Genomic DNA, 17,454 nt, shown 5'->3' with positions numbered 1-17,454 from the left:
GAAGTTTTTTTTTAAAGGACCATCACTGTTGAAATAAACTTTTAGAGGTTATGTTTTCCCTATAATCGAGGCAACATAGGCATCAAACAGATTAAACATGATTTTAGCAGGTACATTCAAAGATTTTGTTACAGTAAATAATGAGTGCATCGCTCTACGCGCTTTGGCTGACAAATTTTTTGTTGCTTGTATAAATGCGCCGCTGATTGACATAACTATTCCTAGATAACAAAAATTGTTCACGATTTCAAAAGAATTGTTGTTATAAACCCAATTATATCCCTTTTTTTAACCTGCCTTCAGGAAATATTACATTTTTGTCTTGTCGACATTGACCGTTATATTCCACTTCGTGCAATACGCAAGTTAATTGTTCAGGGTTAATTGTAATCCATCAGCGGATTCAGAGATTAAAACTGCGTCGTCGGCAAATAATAAAATATAGATTGATAATTGATCAATAGTAATGCCCGCATTTATATCAGCTTGTAAGTGTATTTCAATATCATTTAAGAATAACGAAAACATTAACGGCGAACATATCTCACCTTGTGATGAGCCGATCATCATCATCATCAGCATCATCATCATCATCATCATCATCATCATCATCATCATCATCATATATCTACATATGCAGCGAATCGGAACAATTTAATCTCCAAAAGAAAGTCAACCACACATTATAAGTGTGAATATTTCGTAAACATCTGCCCATCGTTAAGGAGGAGACGTTGTTGAAATTGAAAGTTAATGCTCGGTTGAAGTCTGACGACGCACGACACACGGCGGCCCAAAAAGCTCGCATTGCAATGGCGAGCAATTCAAATTTAGTCTGACAAACTTTTCACTCGCTGCTCTCCCTATACTCATATTAAACATATTGATCACATAATTTGTGCAGCCCTTTTATTTTTCTGTCAGGACAACATTTTCCACCATGCCTGAAAACTCAGGTTAGGGCCATCTTTGATTATTTCATACTCAAAATATTGGTTAATCGAAATTAAACAACGCTGTACCGAAAGGTATTTCATATAAGCATCACATCTAGTTTATATGTCAATATTTGTCTTCCGTCTTCTGGTCTTAATTTCCATTGGATATAATGGATCTTCAAAAGTTAAACACAAAGTTGAAAAGGTCCATTTTTCACGAAATGAAAAAAATGCATTTAATGCAAATCGCAAATGATCGATAGTTGTATTTGAGATTCAGATACTTGTATATATGTTACCTTAATTTCGAAGATTGCACAGAATTATCGGGTGAATCTGAATCGCTTTCTTCTGAAAGTGGTCGTCCTTCGTGGTCTGTTACACTAAAAGTGAAAATGAGATTAGTATACAGGTATTTACATACGAAAGTAAAAAAAGTATAAACGTTTGTAGAAATTATGTTAAAGCTAATGACAATTCAGTTTTAGTGTCTAAACAATGTACCTTAACATTGTATGAATATGCCTGATTCATTCGAGACCTACCGCGAGTTGTTTACAAACCCTGAAGCGGTCAGAAATTGTGCAAGCAATCTTATACTTAAACATCATTTGTTTTCTTTAAAGTAATTTCAATGCTATTGTCATATAATTAAAATAAAACGACTACGGAAACAAAGTGCTTAGCTTCTCGATAAGTGATAACGTGCAAACATGAGACTATAAAAATAAGACATACATCGATAATTTGTAAAACCATTTTTTGCAACCATCGCATCAATGTTAACTAAATCAAAACATTATCAACGTCGTTTGAATGTTGGCATCACTAAGCATAATATATATAACTAAAATGGAACTTATAAAATACATTATCACCATGTCGCTTTTGAAACAACAGCGAAGTCGTTTATTAAAGACACCTGTAAACAGATTATACTACTTAAAATAGATTACAGATTAGCAATTGGTTCCTTGCCATAAATAAATGGCCACAAAAGTGTGTATGATAGAATTGCAATACTGCTGCAGTTTCTGGAGTTTCACTTCTTTATATTGCATATTTGATGACATCGAACTTGCTGTGAAGTTCTGTAGGACTTGTTGAATGGGATTGCATAATCAATTTTGACTATGCCAATGTGTATATTCTCTTCTAAGCTATTACATATACCTTATCTATAACTTATAAATAAAGCAATTTGCTGATATAATTTTAATGGCGAATAATGTTTTGATCAAATCTTACGAACGGTTTATAAACGCGTGCACACATGTTTTATCATAGAACCAAGATGACCTCCATAATATGTTGAAATTATAAGATTTTCGTCAAAGGTATGTTAACAATTTTGTACAAATCCGGAGATACGACATTGCTTAACGTGTATATAGAAATGAACGATAGCACGATGCGATATTCTAAATGATCAAGATGGCAAACTCCAAACACTCTATTTTGAAACTGTATTGAGCAAACAAAATGAAACTTCATATTATACACATGTACCCGATGTTATGATAAAGGAATCGCACATTTTGTGTTTTTGTAAAGACTTTGGTCATCAGTACTGCATTGTGCAATAGAAGTTTTTTTAAGGACCATCACTGTTGAAATAAACTTTTAGAGGTTATGTTTTTCCCTATAGATCATTCATGAGGTCCAGGATGATGAGTCTCGTGATTTCTCGAACCTTGTGTCTGTCATTACCCACAAGTGTGACATGTCCGACATTAGAATGCGGACCCATTCAGAAAACTCATGTCATCCAAACTTAATGTGAGCTAATTTCAATCGGAATTATCTGGACCCCATATCTCAAACATGTATCAGCCTGTTTAAGAGGATTACACTTTCAGATTGCGCTAAAGTGTGAAAACTTATTGAAAACATATTTCGATTTTAATATAAAAATATTATGTCAAAAAAACTAAACTACCATTTTATACAGCTCCATCAAAGTTGTTATTTGATTTCATGAAATAGGTGAATTGAGCTAGTAATTTTTCAAACAGGTGCAAATATATTTGTAAAATACCGGGGCGCGATGTGTGACAAAACCGATAAAATACGTCAGTGTTTGTGTCACAAGTGACATAAACGTAATTAATGCCTGATATTGTCACGACCGCCTTAAATACCTTTTTCGTACTAATTGAGTGTCCTATGTCTATGTTCTTGTCGTTTTACAAGTATATGACCTAATAAGAACTTTGCAACCTCATAGACATCAATGTTACAATGTTTTCAAATATTAATACTGTTAAACGACAATTGGAAAAACATGACGAATTTCAATGGTGCACGAGTTTTGATAATCTTAGTTATGAACAAAACTTACAAGACAAAATACGGATTGTGTGTTTGTTGAATTGTATGGTACCAAATAGTGACATAATATTCTTGAGTATTTTGTGCAGTTTTGTCAGAATAATTACCAAATATATTAGTAAGATATCTGCTCTTGTCTTTTTATATTTTATTTTTATATCAAATATCTTATTGTGTATTACAACACATGTATCTAATGAACTAATCTTTATAAAGCGCATTTCTGTAAAACAATAACATGTATAGTGTTGACTGTATGAATTCAATATTTAGAGAATACTAGGTTAGTGTGATTGTGTACTTGAATTTATCCGACGAGGTGAAGAAAGGCTTACATGGCGAGGCTTGCCGAACTGTTGTCGCTTGAGCATGTGTTTGTTTGTTTTTAAATGTGTGTACTTAAGTTGAACTTTTTATAAACACGAATTGTGTGTCGATATATGTTCTTTCAGAGTCATGCAGATGATAACGACGCGCTTCCTGACGTCTTGGTGGGAGATGTTAGATTGCTGCCGGTGTAACTAAAAGAATCATGATCTATTTAATCGTCATGTGCTGTTTACCGAGGGAGGTAATTTCGGTTATCATAATAACCATATCATGATTAAGGCGCTTGCCTAAATGACTAATGCTGTTTTTAAAACCCTCGATTCAAAGGAGGGATATGACTCGTGAAAGAGTATGCGCTGAGTCGTACAGCGGTTATCGCGCTTGCCTTATTGAAGCCACAATGGCTTGTTACGCACGAGGTGAGAAACGTGCTTATACGCGCGGTAGGATGTATCGGTATACACTGTCGAGTTAGTAATATTAATTTCAGGCGTTTCGACTCATTGTGTGAAATGTTTGTCTTACGCCTGTTATAACAAGTTTATAGTGGAATATAAGCGATTTCTATTGGTCAGGTTTTGCACGAGAAAATTGTGATACAGTTTTAGGTTGTGTATAGTAATTCTACCATACGCTCTCACTTTGTAAACATCTATTTTGATATTAACTAACTATCGTGTATGTATGTTTTTTCACAATGAACAATTCTATGTTATTGTTTAAACATGTCAACAATGTATGTTAACGACGAGATACATGATTTATTGAATGAGGCCCAACATTGTATGTGATCTGACACCTGACAAATGGGCACAGGTTTCCAGCGTTCACCGTCTCTGGTTTTTCCTGGTCGGTCAGTTCACATATAGAATTGTGTATCCACGTATGTATTTAGCTCACGCTTGTCACACTGTTGTATTATCGCATATTGTAGTATCCAATGCGACAGAACAGCAAAATTTGTGACACCATTCTTTGCATTGGTCAAATTGAACCAAATCGTCGACGCAATCAGGTAAATTACAAAAACAATAATAAAACATCGGAAGTCTACGCTGTTTATAAGTAACCTGCTATGGTAATCCTTATCTTATCAGCTCAATTCACGGGCACCTGCCTTGTGTACTGGACAAATTGGATTTACTGCCAAAATGACTGATATCATTTATTGCTAAATGTTGTGTACATTTTTAAATTAACAACGTGTTACTCAATTATTGTGTTTTGATTTTTCATTTAGAAAACGCGCTGAAAACAAACTTGTAACGTGTAATTAGAAGGGAAAGAAAACGGCGTCTTAATGAAATACTTTAATACCATATATTTCAATCGTTTAGAAAATACTTATGCTACATACCTAATATGCCATGTGATTACAAAAAATAGGATACGAAGTAGTATCAGTTAAATCCACGTACACAAGTATGCAGTTAGAATATACGCGTACATGTACTGAATATCAAAATCAGGATATACGAAGAAATTCATTTTTAAAATGATATTTCTTGCTATCATTACTGGCGTTTCATACAAATTATAGTCTTATATTTAAATCTATATAATGATTAAAATCAGTATAATAATTAATGTGATTTAATAACAAGAGTATATCCCTTAACACAACTTTGAATGCAATAATACGAAATGGTTAAATTTACTTTATACTCTATTACATTTTGCATTATATATTTATTTAACCAAAAATAATTGTAAATTGAGTGTTAAAAATGCATATAAAAGTTGTATAATTATTTATATATTAGCATGTTTATATAAGTTTGGTATGGGGTTAGACTCTTGTTCAGTGCGTGGTGTTATAGCGCTCTCGTTGAAACGCAGACGAAAAACGCCGACCGTATATATAATGTTGTGTATAGATAAAACAAATATATGTATTTTCATTTTTTTTTATAAAATTGCACGCTTGCCAGATCTTAAATTTAAGTTCTTTAAATTTTACGTAATATTTATTATTTGTGCGTTTAAAACATCTGAGCTATATTTAATTAGCGAATGTTCATTAATGAATCATAAGACTGTAAATATGCAAATAAATAATTATATTTCTGTTGTGTTAAAAATAAAACACGTTATACAAACAAAAATGATTGTCCTAAATTAAGTATAGATTATTATCTATAGGGCTAAAGCCCTCGTGCAAATAACTCACCCAGTGTGTCAATAACCACTAAAGGCACACTTTCTCCATATAATGACCTGTTTATTGCTAATGTTTTATTTTTTTCCTTCACTAAAAGTTATTACCGAACCAGCTTTCCGTACTTTTATTTTCATTCAACTGATGACGAAATTTATGACGTATCTCGTGTGACATCATTTATGTGACGAATAATAGTGACAACAACTCGAACGTTGTGGTTTATTTAACAGTTCAATATTTATTTTAAAAAGCATGAACGAACCCAACACGTATTTCGGAGTGTGTGTTTGTAATGTATAATTGGAAACTTGGAGCATTGGATTAAAGTTGTCATTGAGGTTAGAGTGTCATTTACTAAATTTTGATGTTGGATGACTCTTGTTAAACTTAAAGCTCAACTAGTGTCATCAATCAAATCAACAGTAAAGTTAAACTTTCAGTTGCAATCGATATTTTTTACATTATTTCAATTGCTTCTTGAATTGCTAATTTTATGCCGCGGTTCAAAATTCTCTTGTGCTGGAATATGTATAATGTGTCGACCATGGCATCTTTCGAGCCAAATTTTAAACCTGTGTCTGTGAATGTCCGATATTGTTGTTTTCTTTGTGTTTTCGTTTTTAATTGATCGCTTTCGAACGACTAAGGTTACTAGACCACGAATTCCGATTCGAAGTGTCTTAGCTATCCTTAACCAACGAACCTGTAAGCATACGCACAAAAAAGAAGTTTGCGGCGCGGTTTCAGTTCTTGAACTATATTCATTTACAAATTGACACATAGCCTTCTTTCCTATACATTCAACCATTCCTATACATTGATTCGTTATTTTGTATTCGTGTTAATTTACATATCATCCGTACAACGCGCGTGACCAAATTCTCTGCAAGTTCGAAAGAAAGTTTGTTGCTCGTGTGAAACTGAAAAATGCACACTAAAACGGTATGTACTGTTATTTAAACCCTATCCTGTACGTAAATCTTACCTTCAAATCAATAATCCAAGCTATAGTATGCTTTAAAATCCAATGTTTACATGTTTTGACCCACGTTCGTGTCGACTTGTTTTGTAAGTGACGTGATGCAAAAGCTCATGACGTATTTGGGGCCTTACACGGGGTATTTGTATTGTGCGCATTGCCCTTAACAGCGACACAGTTAATTAAAATCCAATTTAAGCGCTAAGACAGCGTCAATTCATTTCATCTTGAATTCCTTTTTTATTTTTAATAATTGTGCCCTTCAAGAAAATTCCATTCCAAATACAATATAAAGAAGTGAAACTCCAGCTGCTGGAGCAGTATTGAATTTTCATTAAAAACAATTAGTTGGTCCTTTATTTAAGGCAAGTGACCGATTGCCCAAACAGTACAAAACAGCACAATACAGCACAATACAAACCAACATAAACACAAAATATGAAAAAAGCTGGGGTCACCGCCTTGGAACGGTCAATGCAATTATTTGCCAGAAAATGTACTAAAAGCAGAGGTTGAGGTAAAGAATAAACAATGATCGATCCGTCGGGCTGCCCAAGAATATGGCATTCCATACAACACCCTGCGAGATACGGTGAATGGTCGAATTGACAGTGACGATTACGGAAAGGAGACGATGTTCTCATCGGAGGAAGAGTTGGGGTTAGTTGAGCATGCAGAAAATTCTGCTAGACTAGGCTACGGCTACACAAACACTAGCATGCAACGATTAGCCGGCGAACTTGCCTACAAGTTGGGAAAGCGGCCGTCGGATAAGCCGCTAAGCAACTGCTGTCTCTATAGCTTCCTAAAGCGATGGGGTGACAGGGTGACTTCGCTAAAACCCTCATCCCTCGAGACGACCAGAGCAAAAGCCACCACTCCCGAACATATTGGGGCGTCTTTTGAAAACTTAGAGAAGGCGGTAGCTCTTCACATGCTCCAAGATAGGCCAGAACTCATTTATAACATGGACGAAACAGGCATACGGCCCGAACACCGTCCCCCTAATTTTATAGCACCGACAAATGAAAAGACCCATGCTGTGACCTCACCACGTTCCGCTACAACAACAGTGATTGCTGCTGCTCATGCTGCTGGAGCCTGTATACCCCCATAGTTCGTGTTTAAAGGTTTAGTTAAAACATTTTATTTTAACTGTATCGAAAGCTTCGGCTTATAGAGACACTCTCGAGTCCGTTTTCTGAGAACTCTCCCGAGTCCGTTTTCTGAGATCACTCCCAAGGTAAGGATCGAATCCACGAACTCCCGATTGCAAGGCGGACAACATATCCACTAAACCACCGCGAAATCAGATGTTTGAGATCAAAGCATGCATACTTCAATGCACCGTAAACATACAAAAGCCTTAAAGAGATTGAAATTACACAAAGAGTAATTCATTTACCAACGTTCGTATTAATTGTTTCATTTGTATACAATATTCTAATATTCTAAAGGAGTATGTAAATTATTTGGGTTCTCGATAAGTTGAACATAAAACTTAATAACACAAGCTAACATCGCTAATAGATAACTAAAAAAATACGGCGCGTTGTCATCCGCAGGTAAGAGATACAACGAAGAGCTGATGGAAGGCGCGACACCGGGCGCACGGGCTACAATGTCGGATTCCGGATGGTCAACGACAGACGTTTTTAAGGACTACATTGAAAATCATTTCCTTAAGTACGCAGCGAGAACCGACGAAAACCAGACAATCCTACTTCTTTTAGACGGCCACACTACACATACGACACCAGAACTGACAAGATAGGCGAGGTCTAAAAACCTGCACCTGTTTTGCTTACCCGCGCACTCATCCCACTTGCTGCAACCTCTTTATGTCGCAGTCTTTGGGCCTTTGAAGAGGTATTATTACAGCGAGTGTGCAGGCTTCATGAGAGAAAATATAGGCAAAGCTGCCACGAGGTATGACATGGCCCGCATTGCATGTAAGGCCTACTTGAAGGCAATGAGCCCATGGAACATTGTTTAGGCCTTCAAGAAAACTGGCGTCGTTCCGTTGAACAAGCACGCCATCTCCGATGTTCAACTCATGCCATGCTGGGCCTTTCGAGATGACACACCTGTTTTCTCGAAGAAATGGAAGTTTATGCTTCACAGAAGGAATACCTGCCACCAAGCTCCGTCATGTCTACGGCAGGCACGAAAAAGAAAAAGCCGACACCCGTGGCCCATGTGGCCTCTCACATAAGCCCCAAACCAAGCACCAGTGGCCTTCAGCAAGAGAGGATGGACTTGTCAGAGTCTGACGAGTGGTCGGATGTGGAAGACACAAAAAAAATTGTGGCGTCTGTGAAAGGTTTTCGCCATAAGGATTAAATGATCGCACACTTGAAAATTGTCAGTTGGGGACAGTGCGATAAATACGGTCACTGGGTACACCTTTCTTTCTGCCATGAGAAGGCTGTGTTGCGAAGAGGAGACTCTTTCATCTGCCCCCACTGTTTAACAATGTTTTCTTCAAAATGTATGTATTTTTCAAGTTAACTATGTTATTTAGTGGGTGTGTGGAGTGAAAACTACTATCCGCATTGTGTTTTATTATTATTGCTAGACTTATATTTACAAAAAGATTGTTTGAATACTGGAAGTTTGAAGTCTGCTAGCTACTGCTGGTCATGTTTATTACGCATTGTCGTTATATTATTAAAATTGATTACACAAATTTATTACAAAAATCAAATAGCATTCCGTTATTCTTCATCACAACTAATTTCCCCGTCATGAACCCCTCCACAGTGCGCAAATAAACGAGCCAATCAAAAGCAACGAATGTATAGGAAACTTCAGCTGATTCTGATATCCGGTTGTTAAGGTCAAAAGGTAAGTAAATTAATACTCATGCATCGATTGTTTTAAACTTTTGAGTTAGAATAACATCAAATGAATGTCAGGCGATGAATTGAGCACAGTTTAAGTTCAGCATATTTCTTTACAACGCGCATGCGCGAGATTCAATCATTAGGTGGTCGAATGTATAGGAAAAGAGGCTAATATCGTGTTAAATGGAATAGTTTTGAACGGATCGTATAAAGTAAAAGTAAAAAAACACACTACATTTTTTCACTATACATGTCGCAGAGCGCTGAGTATGTTTATATTGCGAATGGTGAAATAGTCGACTATGTGCTATGGAGTGTATTCTTGCGCACAGGACATTCATAATTTAAGGCTATTAATAGATCAGAGAACATGAAATTCACCAATGGGATGTCGGGATTGCAATACACTATCATGCGATAGTGCTTACAAGGAACTTCATCAATGGGATGTCGAGATTGCAATACACTATCATGCGATAGTGCTAATTAGTATTCGTCAAATATTATTTTTCGTTCCTAACTAATAAAAAAGTCCAATGGTTAAACAAAATTAAGTTTGAATTACCGAATGCATGAAAAACATTAATATCCAACGCAATCCACGCATACATGTTTCGGCTGTTTCGCAATCAAGATAAATATGTTGTTATGACACAAAGGGAAGTTTTATAGTACCGTGTACTTAACTGACACGTGGCATTTCCTGTAAAACGCTTATGCATAAAGCTGTATCGAAAACTTCTGACTTCGTTTCGGTAGAATAGTAAGGATTAGCAATCAACTTACATAGTAGGTTCGTTAAAAATATTGGTGAGGGGGGGGGATGAGGAGTTACACGTTCATTTCAATACAGGAAAATGAATGAAGATGAAATCAGGGCAACAGATAAGATATTGGGTCAATTAGTTTTCACTGCAAGCTTTTTGTAACAATTAGTTTTTTCCATCAAAACTATTTGTCAATTAGTACTTTTTTATAATTTGATCAAAACGTTATTTAACGTACATATATTTCTGGATCAGATTAGCGTTTCATTTTTAGACATTGATAGCAATTCTTATTCCAATAAAGTCATAATAAATTCACAGTGACAAAGTTTGTTTTTTAAATATTAGTATTAATTGTATATTGACAAATGGATGCTGATGAGTCATTTTGTTACAACCAGTTTCAACTCTCCTGCCTTTCAGTCTCAGAGCACACTCACATTGCTAAACCCTCTCCATCAATGACAAGCCAGTGGAAATCACAATGCTATCAGTATTAGTTTTTGAGACACGTAATCGCAGCGGTGTTTTGAGCAGAATATTTCAGAATCTGTCACATCCTGCGCTATTAAATCTGATAGTATACTCTTCCCAATGTCTTTTCCCGGCGGTTTTGGTCTCGTTACGAATTGTAAAATATTGGGCGCGCACGCCGTTTATGCAAGTTTCCTAACACGTCCAAGTTAAACAGAACATTTTCCCAAATTAATTTCGGCGGAAGTAACTTTTTATATTGACACCGGCCCGAAACGGTGTCTATATAAACTAACAGAAAATATCACGGCCGCACTAAAGGTTACAATACGTTAATCATAATTTAACGCGGTACGGCGGAAAAAAACAAAACTAAAACGACGAAGAATCGATTTCAATTCGTTTTTAATTTTCATAATCGTTTTCTGTACGATTGATTTTTAATTTCAATTCGTTTTCTGTCAAATACAAATCGTTAAAACGATAAAACGAACCTTATCTGTTGCCCTGTGAAATGGAAAGAAATTAAACGAAGCATAAAATTTCTGGGGAAAAATTCGATAGTGCTAATACATGGGACATCACCAATGGGATGTCGAGATTGCAATACACTTTCACGCGATAGTGCTAATTATTATTCGTCAAATATTAATTTTCGTTCCTAACTAATAATAATGTCCAATGTTCAAACAAAGTTAAGATTAAATTACCGTATGCATGAAATACATTAATATCCAACGTAATCCACGCATACATATTTCGTCTGTTTCGAAATCAAGATAAATGTTGTTATGACACAAAGCACAAAGGGGAGTATTATAGTATAACTGACACGTGACATGTCCTGTAAAACGCTAATGCAGTTAAGTGAAATCGATTGGCAATTGGCTTCAAACATTTCCTTACATGGTACGTTCGTAAAAAAATATTGGTGATAGGGGGGGGGGGGGGATGAGAAGTTACACATTTACATAAAAATGAATGAAGATGAAATGGAAAGAAATGAAATAAAAATATTCTGTCGAAAAATAATTAACAAAAAATTAATGTGGTTTGCTTGAGAATTTTATTCAATGCTCGTTGATACCAATACAGTTATTATTATAATTATGTTGTGATTCATTCTTTGTTAGATTCAAACACATCGACGGATACACTCACGCTAACCACCTGTGAATCAAAATGCAATGTTTGCGTCATGAAAATTGTCCACTGCGTGTTACGGTAAAATCGCATAACACAGCTCTCCTCAAAGGTCACAGGTGCAGGTCAGCCAATAGATGCATTCGCGAAGACGCAGAGTAAATGAAATACACACATGCGCGCGCAGCACAGCAGCTGATGTGGTGAATATGCGACTCGTGACAATTTCTCCTGTCTTCTAAATTGCACGGATGATAACAATATTCGGCGTAAATGCTTACTTTGAAATAAAGTTAGAAAATGTACGTTTCTGAATAGTTAAATTGAAAATTATTGTGTATTTTCCCACTTGTTAGTCACATACCCACCGCATGACTATGTGTTATTATAGTAAAACCACACAATAGTGTTCGTAGAAATATATAGCATTTCTTTATTTTATTAACATGCAGTTTTCTTTCGACACATTCAAATCAAACTTTCATAGTCTCGTCATGCGAAAATAGGTCTTATGGCGTTTCGGCCAGCGTAGCTCAAGACCAGCTTGCGCAATTGGGAAATCTGGTCAGAGGCGACGCTGTCCGCTATAAAATCACGCAAGGTGTAATGGTCTCATAATGCAGCTCCGGTCCAGACTGCGAGATGCGCATGCTGCGCTATAGCTCTGAGGGCCGCATATGGCATAAAACCCATTTTCCCATGACGCGGGTCTTTAAAAATATCATTGCGTATTGTAATTGACACATTTAAGCACAATGCTTTTCAATATAAAATTGAATTTAAACTGTGTTATTAATAGCAATCTGACAAATAAGGGTAGCCTATTCGGGCGTTCAGGAACAATTTCCAGACGGACAGGCAGAGTACGGCAAACATGTGTGGTTAAATAGTGAAACGATATCCCCCTTATCGCGACACTATACTCTTTCGGAAGTTTTTTGTTTCCTCATCTTGAAAGCAAAATTTTGTAATACACGTTTATCGATAGCCCATTATTTCTTCCCCTGACGATTACAGACCATGAAATTCAGCGAGATGGGTGTTTACGCGTAATTGTAACTTGGCACAATTTGTGTTACATCCATAACGCTGTGCACAGACGAAGTGATCTGGCCAAAGTTTTCTTGAATCAGCCATTAAAATATTCGAATGTATTCATTCGGATCTGCTCGCGTTACAGAGATGTCATTTAAGGTGAAAAGCTGGGTAAAACAGCTATCCCGAAAAAGCGCATTAGTGTTCTATACCAATCTTTATGACTACCTAATTCGTGAGTTAAAAGTATTGCTCGCGATTTATTTTCATCAATTATCTTCTTGTATAGTTTGAATTGGTATATGGTATCAAAAAAGTTTTGTAAAGGGAAACCCCATCATGAAATTATATTCTTAATGAGATATGTATCGATATTCCAACAATGTTTTACTTAATATGATGGTTATTGCAGATTTTATTTTATATTAACTTGTTCTGTTTGTTAGCCAGGTTATATCTGAGGTCAAGATACTCGACTCAAGATACTCGACACGAATTCGTCGCTTCCGGCTTTACTCGTCGTAGGAACGTGCGTGAATTATGTACCCGCCTCTCAGTAATTATCATAATCACTGATTGTTTGTGATTGTTAATTTAGTTGTTATCAAAACGAAATCAAAACAGTAGTTATGCCATTTTGAGTTTGATTTGTGTTAACCGTTTTAACTCATCTTGTAAATTATAGATACCGGTACATATTCACACAAACAGAAACACGTGTTTTTGAAACTTCCTAGCAATCTTATTGACTACTGCCAGTGCATTTAATAGAAATGTTAAGAAAATAATATTTGACAAAGTCATATTAACCGCGTCATGCGAAAATGACTCTTATGTCATATTCGCAAGGAGTAGCTACAGACAAGCCTGCGCATCCGCTCAGTCTGAGTGAGTGCAATGTGTCCGCTTCTTCGAAAGAGGCATACAATTAATATGACCTCGAATAAAAATAAAATAAAAATGATACACACAAGTAAACTTAACTACCAAGAACAGCATATTGCATTCAAAGGGAGAACAGCAACGAATCATATATTCAATATAAAGAGTTGCCCCACTTGGTACATAAGCTTAATGTACTTAAATGTTAACAAAGGATTTTCGAAGATTTTATCTGGTGACCTTATTTTTGAATTCTAGTTACTTAGACAAATACATATATAGTCAAGTGATAATCATTCTGACCAAGTTTCTTTAAGATTGAGTCAAAATTGTTTCCCATATAGTGGGTTTTTTGGGGGAAATTTAACAAGGTGGTCTAGTTGTTAGACGCACGTAACACAGATTCGACCGCGGTCTAGATATCGTCCAAATTCATTAAGAATTGTGGCCTCTAGAGTGGTCACGTGCTAAAGGTTGACGACGACGCCCCCCCAACCTCCCCCCCCCCCGCACAAAGACCGGCGTCGTACACAGCGTTATCACAATGCGCAGCTTGAAATCTTCGTGTCCAGGTGATCTTACATGTGTGTTTGTGTGTGTTATTCTACATGTTCTAAATATATTGTCATTTTATTTTATTTTTTTCGCTGTCAATAACAAGAATAAAATCTATAATAACAAATTTGTCATGCACAATAATAAGTATGGCGAGTGCTTTAAATCAACGATTAAAACTTCTTGTAAATATATGTCAAGATATCGAATTTCGAAATCGCCAAAATAATGTTTAAATTGCTGATTTATTTTTTGTACTGTTTTTATAATACATTACATTACCCTAAGTGCATATTTATCGCAAAACAGTTTATGGCGACTACATACGTATCAATGCACACGCGTTATTTTGGAACACTTTAAGCATCAGTATATCACTCAATGTACCGATTATAAAATAACCATTATAATAATGTAACGGTCTGGTATCGCGTTCAATGAATAGATATTGCTCAATATGATTATATAAGGACATATGTGTTCATCTGAATGTACAAAGGCATGATTGCATTGATAAAAACAAACGCACAAACATGCCTTAACTTGAACGTCTATTGTTCATGACGTATAAAAAGTTTTGACTGAAATGTATATATAACGTCATAAATTGAAGTAGCTTTACTTTGATTAATAAAATGTATCCGTCCATTCTTTCGACGAAATATACACACTATAATGATACTTACGTTGTAAGTACCGTTTCTGAATTTTGCCCTGTGTCATTTTTTTCGGAAATCCCGGCTGGCAGAAGTTCTTTTAATTCCATACTATTTTCACGCGTCGACGCCATATCTCTGTGTCCGTGTATTTTTCATCAGATGTGCACGCGTATTAAAGCGGGTATATACGATCTTGTCAAATATTTATTTATTAATATAAAATGTGTAAAAACTTATTATACATATATTTCAATATAAACTAAAATAAAAGTTAAGAAGAACATGTGTCGAAAAATGCTAAATAAGCCAGATATTTAATTCTGAAATCGAAAAAGGCTGTACAGCCGAATTCGCCAGCATGTATATCATGCATGTACGATGTGAATCTAAATTTAGTTTAACGGATCATTTGAAATTCCTGCAGCGATATCGATTCATACGACACACGAACACTTACTAAAAAGACGAATGCATCGGTTATTGTCGGAAAATAATTACGAATTATCTTCGTCACAATCGGCTCGGGGCTCTAATTTTTATTTGCTGTATTTTATGAAATTCGTCTTAAATGTATCATTTTTCTTGCATATTGTGTGTTATTATAACATATTTGTATCAATATTTTACAATTCAGCACATATAAAAATCGTATATACCCGCTTTAATGCAAGCGTTAATTCCTGTATTCATATAACTGTCCCACTATTCGCCACATTTCACTTCTAACTGAACTTTATTATACATAAGCCGTATCATTGTGTACACACCGGTGTAGCGTGAGTTTTGTCAGACCGTGAAAATCGTCAGATAAACCGGATGTCTGACGATTCACACTATACCCTCTTGAGATTGTTCAGATCAGTCGCCGTGAAAAACATCAGATCGATGCAAACTAATAATTTACGTATGGTTCTTTGAATTCAACCTAATTTTGCGAAGAACATAGCGTGTTTACACTTATCGGTTATTTTCGGACATTTTTTTTCGGACGTTGAGCGTAAACGTTCAAATATATCGATGATGTACATGTATTGCGTTGTAAGTAAATATGGTTATGCGTAATTAACAGTGTTGCAGTGTTTTTAGTACAGTATCTTCAGCGAAATACATAGATATAAAATTGATTTAAGAACATATGTTCAGATTATATATATATATATCTGCAGATAAAAAATGTTAAAATCTGATTACAAACCAAATTCAGTTTCAGAAATATATGAGTCAGCAAATATGACTTTCCTATACTAGCGGCAATTATGGATATGTCACCTGAAAGGAGTTAATATAAGACCACAATCAACATTATTTTATTTCTGAAAATAGCAGTCCAATAAATACTAATCATTTACAATGTCAATATTCACCATCATGGAATCATAGTTATAATAAAATAAGTCTATATGTTGAAATTGACTTTATATTTTAAATAGAATTAAAAATATAAGACACAACCCACAGTCACTCATCATCATGCTGTAAGCTTATCTTAAGTCAGTTACTGTCCTAGCGAAAATGATGTTTTAAGTTTATCAGTTGGTCTAAAAATCCTTGCAGCCTAGTAGAAAAGTATACCAAGTACTTTAAAGGGACCTTTTCACGTTTTGGTAAATTGACAAACAGTTTCAGATTTGCAAAATTTTGTTGTAGTTATGATATTTGTAACATTGCAACGCAAAACAATTGAATAATTTGGGGAGTTCTGTTGTTATTGATATATTTTGTGACACTACGAGCATTGCTTATATAAAGTAAAAATACACTCCTCACTGTATGAGCACGGATGGTCAAGTGGTCTAAGCATTAGACTTTTACTCCAGGTGTCAGTGGTTTTAGCCCAGTTGTGAATTACTTTTTTTTTCTTTCTTTAATTTGATTCTTGTTTTTTAATGGAGCTTTTTAGTTCCAATGTTTACATTTATCAATTCAAAGCATTTAACTTCAATATATGCCAAAATCTGTGAAAAGGTCCCTTTAAAACCGGTTCATGGACATGAAATGATATAGTCATGTAACTGCCATCTGGATTATACATTTTACAGTCAATATTTTCTTGGAAATCTTAAGACACTATTAAAAAAGATATAATCACCACAACAATAATAATTTAGGTCAATCACTTGGTCCTGCTGTGTTTCTGAGAAGCAATAATTATCATAATTTTAATTGACGATGCTGGAACAGCAGCGTCTAAGGTTTGATAACCAGTAAAAAAATTCTTTACAATGGCGACCTATGTAAAAGACCGAGCCAGTCCAAAAATGTTTTGTACGCAATTTTTTTTCGTACCAAAATTTGTTATCGTTCCCACATGTTCGTATCAACAAACACAATTGTGGTGATATAGATAAACTTAA

At 35.3% G+C, this 17,454-nt stretch overlaps 1 protein-coding gene across 7 annotated transcripts in view; it reads right to left on the bottom strand.

The window, feature by feature from the left end:
- LOC127860852 (uncharacterized) overlaps positions 1-15,865 on the bottom strand; it is an 81,709-nt gene extending 65,844 nt beyond the window's left edge. For 2 of the 7 annotated variants that reach the window (XM_052399147.1, XM_052399153.1), the window contains exons 1-3: positions 15,757-15,865; positions 15,128-15,292; positions 1,238-1,321 (exon numbers count right to left, since the gene is read on the bottom strand). In XM_052399147.1, coding sequence (XP_052255107.1) covers positions 1,238-1,321; positions 15,128-15,231 — 188 coding nt within the window. In that variant the 5' untranslated portion in view covers positions 15,232-15,292; positions 15,757-15,865. The other 5 variants (XM_052399149.1, XM_052399150.1, XM_052399151.1 and 2 more) reach the window with 5 other exon arrangements.
- Positions 15,866-17,454: the final 1,589 nt, after the last annotated feature.

Source organism: Dreissena polymorpha, chromosome 15, assembly GCF_020536995.1.
Source record: "Dreissena polymorpha isolate Duluth1 chromosome 15, UMN_Dpol_1.0, whole genome shotgun sequence".
Classification (NCBI taxonomy): domain Eukaryota; kingdom Metazoa; phylum Mollusca; class Bivalvia; order Myida; family Dreissenidae; genus Dreissena; species Dreissena polymorpha.
Note: the sequence above shows the minus strand (reverse complement) of the source record. Positions and strands in the feature narration are given on the sequence as shown.